This window comes from Salvelinus sp. IW2-2015, linkage group LG18 (genome assembly GCF_002910315.2).
Source record: "Salvelinus sp. IW2-2015 linkage group LG18, ASM291031v2, whole genome shotgun sequence".
Lineage (NCBI taxonomy): Eukaryota > Metazoa > Chordata > Actinopteri > Salmoniformes > Salmonidae > Salvelinus > Salvelinus sp. IW2-2015.
In genome coordinates, this window is record NC_036858.1 from 32,274,156 (window position 1) to 32,286,516 (window position 12,361).

Consider the following 12,361-nt stretch of genomic DNA (forward strand, 5'->3'; position numbering starts at 1 on the left):
AATTGCCAAAGCTACCCTATTCTAAATGTTGAGATGTGAAGACGCAACAATGATAAGAAATATAGTCAGTTGAGCTGAGAAACTAAAGCTACCAGACTAGGTTATACGAGAAAATGTACTATTGTATATCAAAGAAAGAATTTGTATAAATTACTGCTCAGGTAACAAAGAGAATAACTGTTTTACTGCAAGAACTCTGCTCTACAAATCTCTCTATATAGTGACAGGGTTCGGGTACAGTACTACAGTGTGGGAGGTGAGACAAGGAGTGATTGTGAATTCCAGTGGTGTTTGGGCAGAGTTTGTGCGGGCGGAGACATGACTGTACGGCATTCCTCTCCTCCCACTGCACGCGCTCCCCTCGTGCGGCTCACCGCTACCACACGCACCCCACACACCCTACCTGGCAAGCCCCCATTATTTACTATAGCCAAGTACAGACAGTACATAGGTATGCCTAAGGCCAGCCAAATCAACTAGTAACAACAGCTGATGACAATAAGAGATTAATCACATATCCCTTTAGTAGTAAATGCTTGCCAGTTCATGGGGATGTTTAATAACTCAGCAATGCAGCTTGAGTTACCTTTCTGAAACCAATAGCATATAATTCATAGTCAGAATCATATAAAACCCCAAGTGAAATCAAAGTGTGTGACTCATCATGTGGGCATTCGTCTATCCTCGTCCCCACTCCCAAGGTTTCAAGTTTCAAGTTKTATTAGTCGAATGTACAGGATACACATGGTAGACAATGTCCAACAAAGTGCTTATTGTAGGTTCCTTCTCCACAATGCAACGACAATAAGAAATAATAAAAGATAAGAATACAAACATGGCTCAGTAGAAAAGAAGAAACATTTTACCATAAGTATAATACAGGAAGGCACAATTTACAGTGCAATATGTACATGTATCAGGGATTGGGGGGAAAGTGTTTAAATTGAACAGTATTAGAAAGAGTAAATGAGTGGGTGTGTGCGTGTGTGAGTGCATGTGTGCTAAGGTGAGGAGAGTCAGTGCAGGTGGTTAGTYCAGTTTAATTAAGTGTTCAGCAGTGATGGTTTGTAGATAGAAATTGTCTCTGAGCCTGTTGATATCAGACCTCATGCTCCAATACCATCTGCCCGACGGTAAGGGAGTGAACAGCTCATAGCTGGGATGATGCTRCAGGACTTCCTCAGGCACTGTTTCAAGTATCTGTCCCGGATGCGAGGGTACACGGCCCCAGTGATGTACTGGGCTRTCTTCACTACTCGCTGGAGGTCCTTGCGGTCGTGGACGAAGCAATTCCTGTACCAGGCMGTGATGCAATTGGTGAGGAGGCTCTGGATAGTGCAGCGGGTAATATTTGGAGAGGACCCAGGGTGGAATTCCGAATATCTTCAGCAGTCTGAGGAAGCAGAGGTGCTGTTGCGCCCTCTTGACTAGAGTGGTGGTGTTGATGATCCATGTCAAGTCATCGGTGACGTGGACACCAAGGAACTTAAAACTGCTGACTCTCTCTAATGCAGTCCCGTGGATGTGGATCGGGYGTGTTCTCTCCTCTGCTTCCTGAAGGCAAAAATATATTCCTTTGTTTTGCTGATGTTGAGGAAGAGGTTGATGTCCTSGCACCACAATGCTAGTTCACTTACCTCCCCCAGCTCGTCGTTGTCGGTTATCAGGCCTACAACCGTGGCGTCGTCAGCAAACTTGATGATGGAGTTGGCGTCGTGCAAAGCCACACAGCCGTGGGTGAACAGGGAGTACAGCAGAGGACTGAGGACACAACCCTGGAGAGTCAATGAGAAGAAGGTATTGTCAGGATGGCGCCAACGTAGAGAAGGCCGACATCTTACGAGTTCCAACCCATCGATGCTATTTAGTGACTTTTTCATGTTAATATTTATGTTTTTTTGTGCAGAAAGTTCMTACTATTATCAAATATGACGCCAAGCACTTCTGGACATCAGATTGACAGTTACTAACCTCGATTTTGACTTCAAATCCGACTTGAGAAATGGGTCCTTGGCGCCCTCCAGCCAGTGTCTACACTCCTCTAATGCCAACTTCAACGCTAGGAGCTCCCGATCGCTAGTTCCCCTCTGCAGGAGACAGTTTCTTTGAGTAATATGCACATGGATACAATTTTTGTGGATTACCTTGTCGTTTGGACAGGAAAGCCCCCAGGCCCACTTCTCACATAGGTGTTCCTTTTGTCCAGGTGGGAAAGGGCATTGTGGAGTGCAATAGAGATAGTATCATCTGTGGATCTGTTGGGGCGGTATGTAATACGGCCAATATACCACAGCTAAGGGCTGTATYCAGGCACTCTGCGTTGCGTCGTGTGGTGCATAAGAACAGCCCTAAGCCGTGGTATATTGGCCATWTATCACACCCACTTGTGTCTTAYTGCTTAAATATACACAATATTTTGTTGCACCCCTTTGCCCTCAGAACAGCCTCAATTCGTTGGGGCATGGACTCCAGAAAGTGTCGAAAGCGTTCCACAGGGATGCTGGCCCATGTTGACTCCAAYACTTCCCACAGTTGTGTCAAGTTGGCTGGATGTCCTTTGGTGGTGGACCAGAAACTGTTCATTGTGAAAAACCTAGCAGCGTTGCAGTTCTTGACACACTSAAACTGGTGCACCTGGTACCTACTAYCATACCTCATTCAAAGGCAAATCCTTTGTCTTGCCCATTCACCCTCTGAATGGTACCCATACACAATCCATGTCTCATTTGTCCCAAGTTTAAAAAAAAATCCTTCATTAACCTGTCTCCTCCACTTCATCTACACTGATTGAAGTGGATTTAAGAAGTGACATCAATAAGGGATCATAGCTTTCACCTGGATTCACCTGGTCAGTCTATCTCAYGGAAATAGCAGGTGTTCCTAATATTTTGTACACCAGTGTGTGTGTGTATATACAGTGGGGAGAACAAGTATTTGATACACTGCCGATTTTGCAGGTTTTCCTACTTACAAAGCATGTAGAGGTCTGTAATTTCTATCATAGGTACACTTCAACTGTGAGAGACKGAATCTAAAACAAAAATCCAGAAAATCACATTGTATGATTTTTAAGTAATTCATTTGCATTTTATTGCATGACATAAGTATTTGATCACCACAAACCAGTAAGAATTCCGGCTCTCACAGACCTGTTCGTTTTTCTTTAAGAAGCCCTCCTGTTCTCCACTCATTACCTGTATTAACTGCACCTGTTTGAACTCGTTACCTGTATAAAAGACACCTGTCCACACACTCAATCAAAGTATTTGATACATCACAAAAGCAGAACTTAATATTTGGTACAGAAACCTTTGTTTGCAATTACAGAGATCATACGTTTCCTGTAGTTCTTGACCAGGTTTGCACACACTGCAGCAGGGATTTTGGCCCACTCCTCCATACAGACCTTCCTTCTCCAGATCCTTCCTGTTTGGGCTGTCGCTGGGCAATACGGACTTTCAGCTCCCTCCAAAGATTTTCTATTGGGTTCAGGTCTGGAGACTGGCTAGGCCACTCCAGGACCTTGAGTGCTTCTTACGGAGCCACTCCTTATTTGCCCTGGCTGTGTGTTTCGGGTCGTTGTCATGCTGGAAGACCCAGCCACGACCCATCTTCAATGCTCTTACTGAGGGAAGGAGGTTGTTGGCAAAGATCTCACGATACATGGCCCCATCCATCCTCTCCTCCATACGGTGCAGTCGTCCTGTCCCCTTTGCAGAAAAGCATCCAAAGAATGATGTTTCCACTTTCATGCTTCACGGTTGGGATGGTGTTCTTGGGGTTGTACTCATCCTTCTTCTTCCTCCAAACACGGCGAGTGAGTTTAGACCAAAAAGCTCTATTTTTGTCTCATCAGACCACATGACCTTCTCCCATTCCTCCTCTKGATCATCCAGATGGTCATTGGCAAACTTCAGACGGGCCTGGACATGCGCTGGTTTGAGCAGGGGGACCTTGTGTGCGCTGCAGGATTTTAATCCATGACGGCGTAGTGTGTTACTAATGGTTTTCTTTGAGACTGTGGTCCCAGCTCTCTTCAGGTCATTGACCAGGTCCTGCCGTGTAGTTCTGGGCTGATCCCTCACCTTCTTCATGATCATTGATGCCCCACGAGGTGAGATCTTGCATGGAGCTCCAGACCGAGGGTAATTGACCGTCATCTTGAACTTCTTCCATTTTCTAATAATTGCGCCAACAGTTGTTGCCTTCTCACCAAGCTGCTTGCCTATTGTCCTGTAGCCCATCCCAGCCTTGTGCAGGTCTACAATTGTATCCCTGATGTCCTTACACAGCTCTCTGGTCTTGGATGCTTTTGYGGGTACTATTTCCAGCTACAATAGTCATTTACAACATGAACAATGTCTACACTGTATTTCTGATCAATTTGATTTTAATAGAGAAAAGAAATGGCTTTTCTTTCAAAAACAAGGAAATTTCTAAGTGATATTATTACACACACACACACAGTCGGTGCCATTTAAGATGGAGGACCATTTTTTCCCCTCATGAACATGGCCTTATTTCTATCACAACATATTGGATGACTGTTTCACCCAGTTCAATGTAAACCCAGTTCAATGTAAACCCAGTTCAATGTATACAATATCGTTCAAAAGYTTGGGGTCACTTAGAAATGTCCTTGTTTTTGAAAGAAAAGCACTTTTTTTTTGTCTATTACAATAATATCAAATTGATCAGAAATACAGTGCGGGGGCAGGTAGCCTAGTGGTTAGAGCGTTGGACTGGTAACCGAATGGTTGCAAGATCGAATCSCCGAGCTGACAMGGTAAAAATCTGCTGYGGCTGTCATTGAAAATAAGAATTTGTTCTTAACTGACTTGCCTAGTTAAAAAAATACAGAAGATCGGACTATTTGGTAAAAGACCAAGTCCATATTATGGCAAGATCAGCTCAAATAAGCAAAGAGAAACGACAGTCCATCAATACTTTAAGACATGAAGGTCAGTCAATCTGGAACATTTCAAGAACTTTGAAAGTTTCCTCAAGTGCAGTCGAAAAAACCATCAAGCACTATGATGAAACTGCCTCTCATGAGGACTGCCACATGAAAGGAAGACCCAGTTACCTCTGCTGCAGAGGATAAGTTCATTAGAGTTACCAGTCTCAGAAATTGCAGCCCAAATAAATGCTTCACAGAGTTCAAGTAACAGACACATCTCAAAATCAACTGTTCAGTGGAGACTGCGTGAATCAGGCCTTCATGGTCGAATTGCTGCAAAGAAAGCACTACTAAAGGACATCAATATGAAGAGACTTGTTTGGGACAAGAAGCAAGAGTCCTTTGGTCAGGAGTCCAAATTGGAGAGTTTTGGTTCCAACCGCCATGTCTTTGTGAGACGCAGAGTAGGTGAACGGATGATCTCCGCATGTGCGGTTCCCAACATGAAGCATGGAGGAGGAGGTGTGATGGTGCTTTTCTGGTGACACTGTCAGTGACTTATTTAGAATTCAAGGCACACTTAACCAGCATGGCTATCAGAGCATTCTGCAGCGATACGCCATCCCATCTGGTTTGCACTTAGTGGGACTATATATTTTTTTCGACAGGACAATGACACCTCCAGGCTGTGTAAGGGCTATTTGACCAAGAAGAAGAGTGATGGAGTGCTGCATCAGATGACCTGGCCTCCACAATCACCCGACCTCAACCCAATTGAGATGGTTTGGGAKGAGTTGGACCGCAGAGTGAAGGAAAAGCAACCAAAATGTGCTCAGCAYATGTGGGAACTCCTTCAAGAGTGTTGGAAAAGAATTCCAGGTGAAGCTGGTTGAGAGAATGCCAAGAGTGTGCAAAGCGGTCATCAAGGCAAAGGGTGGCTACTTTGAAGAATCTCACATATAAAATATATTTTGATTTGTTTAACACTTTTTTGGTTACTACATGATACCATATGCGTTATTTCATAGTGTTGATGTCTTCACTATTATTCTACAATGTAGAAAATAGTAAAAATAAAGAAAAACACTTGAATGAGTAGGTGTGTCCAAACTTTTGACTGGTACTGTACAAACACACACACAACAAAAAATGTTTAAAAAAATGCTTAGGCGGCCCGGCTAAGGATTTCAACGGCAGAAAAAATCCATGATGTTGTAAGGAAACACCACACACGTGGACGACCATCTGTCTTGGGTTAGAGGTCATAGTGCCATTAACATCCGATCGAGCCCTGAAATCCCTCAAATACACAAACAGCTGTCATACAGACATGCTTATATTCTGACTTGACAATTACTGAACCACCAGTATACTTCTCAGCAATTGTGGTAGAATTGTGAGGAATAAACTCCCTGAATTAAAACATTCTGTCGACCTGCCTACATCACAAATACTGTTTGAAAGACAGCACTGTCATGATCTCAATTAAGCTTTATAGTGCATAACATTTTGTTGTTTCCAGCTTGCTGCTGGAGGAATACAGCTGTGGGGTAAATGCTTACAAAAAGCTGAAATATTACAGATAAGGAAAATTCATCTGTTCAATGAATAGGCATATCTAATTAATGACAACTATTAAGTCTGAATGTCAGGGAATTACTGGTAAATCTTGGATCTGTCTCTGAAGCAAGTGTTTGCTTTCTCTTACAGTTCTAAATTGCACGTGTAATGTGACCAACAGTCGGTGTGAGGAGAATGCGGTGTGCAGGTGAGGTGAAACACGACGCTGAACAGCATCTGAACAGTGATATGTATCTTACTAAAGCATGTTTCTAAAAATATATATTTGAATATGTTGACAGGGTAAAAGATGGTACACTGGTAGTGATGACTCCATCGTATTTCAGATATGAATATGTTAACTATGTCAAGCATACAGTATATGACAATACCCTGCTGTAGACAGCTTGGCTGTCGAGACGTTGTTATTCAATTATTGCATCCGAGTTCCTAGAGTGTACGGTTCTCTTTTTCTTTCTCAAGCATATATGCCAAACCTATAAAGCCATCATTCAGGCCCACAATTGTCTGGTGTCAAGCCTATATCCTTATCACTCTCTAGAGAAGGTCACACTCAAAATATATGAGTGTTTCTACGAAATAACAGATAAAGTACCGTACAGAGCAGGGCATTGCAGAAGTTATTTTGTTAAGTATGGGCGCCCTCCTGTGTCCATCGTGGAGCGGCTCCGCATTATTTGACAATGCCACTGTATATAAGAGTATATCTCCCTGATCATGAGGGTGTGTCGGCTACAGAGTTGAGAGCTGATCTAATTGGCTGTGCTGTATTCCAGCTGTGACCCGGGTTGGGAGGGGCAGCAGTGCGACGTCTGTGTTAGAATGCCAGGCTGTGTCCATGGATCATGTCACCAACCCTGGCAATGCACATGCGAGCCCGGATGGACGGGACGCTTCTGCGACAAAGGTGACAGAAAACATTTGTATGTATCCGACAATTCTAATCTTATTTGTTGAGTGAGTGGTAGCGCAGTACTTATTCACCACTTCTCTCCTCTGCTTCAGATATCCATGTGTGTACAAATGAGGCACCTTGCCAGAACGGCGCCACTTGTTACACAAACATTTCAGGGGAATACTCCTGCCTCTGCCCCAATGGATTTTACGGGAGGAACTGTGAGCACAAGACAGGACCCTGTCATAAGATCGGCAGGTGAGGTCAATTACCAACACACCAGAAAACAATCTATGGAACAATTTTCTCTCAGGCCTACTGCTTCTGTCTTAATCAAAACAAATCCCTGTGAACAACAAGTTCGATCCCAACCAGTGGCTCAAAACACACGTGTATAGGAATGAGTGGACATTTCAGACTATAACACGGGAAACTAGTGTGTGAATTTCGATAATCAGTATTTCTCTCAGAGCCTGTTCGATGAGTGTGTTTCAGTGTGTGTGTTAGTGTGTGTGTTTTGACTGTGGCATCCCAGCCGGTCCCCTGATGGCAGTCAAACACATGCAGACTGGCACTGGCCGTGTAGCAGCCTGTTCAATTTGTATCCACTGGAGAGCAATCATGTGAGTTAATGGGCTCATTGTCGGCCAAGTGAGTGGCCTCTAGTACTAACAAACACATTGTAGCAAGTTATCTACACTACAGCCTCCATGGAGTCCCCAAATCACTGGCTGTTACCAGGGAAACCATGCAGGCCAAAGGGACAGACTCTGGGGTAGATTTGTCTTAAGGTGCCAAATTAATGCCTGATTGAATGTAAACAGTGATCATCACAGAGTAAGCGCCACACATTTACTTACAAATCAGTTGGAGGCCCAGGTCCATATGAAAAGGCTTGGGTTGAGGAATCAATTCAGCATCGAAAATCTATTCAGAACATTCCCTCTGGGTTTTTAGTGCTTCTGTTTTTATTTTCCAGGTCTCCATGTAAGAATAGAGGGCAGTGTGAGGACAGTAGCGGCTATGCACCAGAACTCTCCTGCCGCTGCCTGGCAGGCTTCAGTGGGCCGCGTTGCGAGACCAACATGGACGACTGCCTAATGCGTCCCTGTGCCAATGGTGCCACCTGCCTGGATGGCATCAACCGCTTCTCCTGCCTCTGTCCCGAGGGCTTCACGGGCCGGTTCTGCACCATCAACCTCGATGACTGTGCCAGTCAGCCCTGCCTCAACGGAGGGCGCTGCCTGGACCGTGCCAGCACCTTCCACTGCCTCTGCAAAGCTGGGTTCACTGGCAAGACCTGCGAGGTTCCCCTACAGAGCCCAGAGAGCCAATCACCCATCAGGAGCTCCCATGGCTGGGCTGGGGGAGGAGAGGGCTGGGGCAGGGTGACTCAGGCCAGGCCAGACCAGATCACAACAGGGGGGAACCATTCTCAGGGCAGCAGTAACAGTAATAGTGGAGACAGGYTGCTGAAGATCTCTGTGAAGGAGGTGGTGACCCAGTGGGGGTCGTCTGGCCTGTCGGAGGTGCAGCTCATCACCTTGCTGGTGCTGGGGGGTATGACGCTGGGCGTGGTGGCTCTCACAGCTAGCCTGGTGCTGAGGGGGCWTTGGCAGGACCGCTGTGCCAGCTGCCGGTGCGGTCCCAACCCCCGCCTGCACCCGCTGAGACACAGAGACTGCCAGCCGACCCCGCAGARCCACCTAGTCACAGTGGAGCAGGAGTGTAAGATCAGCTTCCTGCACACGCCCACGGCCCCCGAACTGGAGAAGAAGAAACTGAACACTGAGTTGATTTAGGCTAGATTTACCATCTCCATAGCACTGAACACAGGGCAGGAGCAGAGAACAGACTGCTTTCAGCAGAGGGAAAGCCATGCTCTAAATCCCAATCCTGCCTCCATGACTGATTGTCTTCAGTACTGACAGTCAAAATACAGACAACATACCAATCTAGGTATCGATACCTAGAAAGACGCAGGACCAAGAAGAGACCAGTGGGTATGTTCAAGGAGAAATGGTAGGAGAATGTGTTTGACACTCCTAACAAAAAGAGCATAGTCCTAATTTGACGGATTATTGCTTGACCACAGGGGTAAGAGGTGCATAACGATAAAATATACTCAAGTTTTTTGATGACTTTTGTCACGGACAATTAATGTGTAATTTGTCCATTCTCAAAATCTGCTGTTGCGGTTACTTGGCATGAACTGCATGTGAGATAGGCGTACTGACAGACAGCTTTGGAATGTTAGCCGAGACAATGCCCTTGCCATGTCAACCAAATTGGTGTACCGGTATTTGTCAATGCTGTTGTAGTCACAATATTAGGCCAAAATGTTAGACTTGAATGCAGATGTGCAATTCGCCCATATATTTCCAAATGGGCTCAGACATCACAGCCTCTGAACAAATTCCCTGCTTACAGCTCTGCAGTGTACAGAATTCAGACATCCAGACAGAAACAAATATTACCTGAGTTCATGTCATGTTTCAACACTGTACTTTTTATATGATTGGCTAAAGAACTGCAACATATACTTTGTTAAATTATAATTGTATTATTTTGTAAAAAGTAATGTCTATTATGTCAACATTGAAACCTAATTCTGATCTGCTATTGCTGTATGATGGTTACAGATGTAGGATCTTAATTTGAGCCAGTTTGCTACAGTAGGAAAATAATCTTGCAGCAACAAGAAATGTGAATTATTATGTGGATTATAATTAATGGACATTTTTGTGAGGGAAAATCAAGTCTGAAATTACTAAATGGAAATTAAACTTCAGACGCCTATTTAAACTTCAAATACACACGTTTTACATGTCCTGCGTTGCAGAAAAGTTCCCCCAAAACAGGGTAATCAAATTCCCTTCCATTTCCTAAATTAAGATCCTAAATCTGTAATAGCGAATAAGAATATGGATTTGCGCAACTGTATTTTGAAGTTGTAAATGTAATTTATTGTCTGCAATTTATTTGTGGAATGTGTATGTGTTCTTTTTTGCAATGAGTCTTATTTTTTTATACTGAATTGTGTGCAATAAAGTTGTGAACTATTTCCTGTACACAGTGCTGGTATAACTGCCCAAATGCTTCCACTTCAGTGTAGATATGATACAAACAACAGGTAACAGTTACAGAAGATCTAAGAACACGTACCATACCTGTCTTTATCCCTAAATTACATGACCACAGCGTGACAGCTCAATTCTATCAAGCAACTGAAAACCACAAATGTATTGTCCATTTACCATTGACACAAACCAGGTTTCTATCCAACCCTTTTATGCGAGTAAAGTACATGTAGGATAAAAAAAAATGTCACGACAGTCCTGATGGAAACAGCTAATTTTATCGGTAAACTTTCCAAATGTCGACAAAACTAAATACGCTAGACAAAGTGGGATGCTGTGTGGTCCGCCCACTACGACTCAGGAAAGCTTGCAGTTTATTAGGTTACAGATTAAACAAGTTAAAATGAATTTCACAGGGTGGTGAAAGTGCACGGTGGTGAGCGCGATACTCCTTTCCAATAAATACCTATGGTCTTATTCTGGTGACATGATGATAGATGCTTGGCTGCGGTTTGACAAATAAAAATCTCGCTCAAATTGTCCACAACGATCTCATCATGTGTAGGTTATACCCGCACTGTATCTGCGAGCTGTTGGCTAGAGCGCGCTGTTGGCTAGAGCGCGCGAGCACATTCACTATATATCATAACATTTTTTTTGTGACAAAACCATCAGTAGAGTTGAAAATGCGATTTAACTTATGTTTTTTATTCAGTACATGGGAATTTAAGCGCAAAACGTATTTTATGTGCATTACATTATTAACGCACAGCCTTTGATATACACAAGTCAATTTGATGGAAACATTTCTGGTGGGAAAATGTGCATTCTGTTTTTGTCGATTTTAGAATATTCACATGAAAATCTGTCGCCAATTGGATGGAAATCTAGCTACTGTCCCTTTGCTACGAAGTGTCAAATATAAAAACTGAATTCTGAAACTCTATTTTCCAGGAGACAACCACCAATTGTGCAGACTCAGCTCTTCATGCCACTACTGTAATAGGTGACCTGCAGTCGTTTTTACATAATTTTCACGACTTACCCGTGTAGCTTCCCTGAATCTCAGCGCTCTTATCCCACCATCAACATTTCCTCAACTCTCAAACCCCTTAATTTGCCAAATCATGACTGGCAGAGGTGAAATGTGACCTGACCCCACCATGGCATAATATCCAACAGAGGAAGTTATGGAGATCCCAAGAATAACCTGAAACTAGAGTCCTCACTTCCTGTAAGAAAGAGCTCCAGACAGTTTCCCTCCTCAGGTTCACCACACAAGAGAGTGAGAGCTACTCTGTAACATGCATGTCATTGCAACACAAGTTACAGTAAGATAGCATTGTTGCAACACACCAAAAGTTATATAATTTTACCAATTGAAAAGTCAGGGATCGGACCATACAAAAATTATATTTTAAAAAATGGAGCAACATGAGAATCCCTAAACTAGCAGCCGCACAGGGTAGTGGAGTTGTCCTTACTATCATTGTGGTTTTCACTGACCTAAGGCCAGATATTCTATGCCTAATCACCGCTGATGAGGATTTATCCCTGAAGCAGATGGTTTGCTACGTGAGCCTAATGGTGTGCCTCCAACTGGGTACAGCCTCATCACTGTGCTCTGTCAACTGGTACTGATGTGAAACAAATGGGAACTGTTTACTGATGGTCCATAAACAGCCATGGCATTCAGATCCCATAAAATATGAGCGAGTGAACTTGAGAAGACCAATCAAGTTTTTTTTAGGAGAGAGGTGCTACATCCCTCCTTGGCTGATATTACTCCTCTAAGGCCTGTTATTGGCAGCAATGACAATGAATGTCTTAACTTTGTAATAAACACAGGCGGTTATGATACTCAAGACTGCCAGAGACGGGCCTAGTGTGAACCAAAAACTATTT

The 12,361-nt window shown here is 43.8% G+C and overlaps 1 protein-coding gene across 3 annotated transcripts in view; it reads left to right on the plus strand.

The window, feature by feature from the left end:
• The window catches only part of LOC111978801 (protein delta homolog 2), a 29,070-nt gene extending 18,630 nt beyond the window's left edge, over positions 1–10,440 (plus strand). For all 3 annotated transcript variants that reach the window (XM_024009045.2, XM_024009044.1, XM_024009046.1), the window contains exons 3-6: positions 6,611–6,668; positions 7,258–7,388; positions 7,487–7,634; positions 8,356–10,440. In XM_024009045.2, coding sequence (XP_023864813.1) covers positions 6,611–6,668; positions 7,258–7,388; positions 7,487–7,634; positions 8,356–9,178 — 1,160 coding nt within the window. In that variant the 3' untranslated portion in view covers positions 9,179–10,440. The remainder of the gene's footprint in view (positions 1–6,610; positions 6,669–7,257; positions 7,389–7,486; positions 7,635–8,355) is intronic.
• The last annotated feature ends 1,921 nt before the right edge of the window (positions 10,441–12,361 follow it).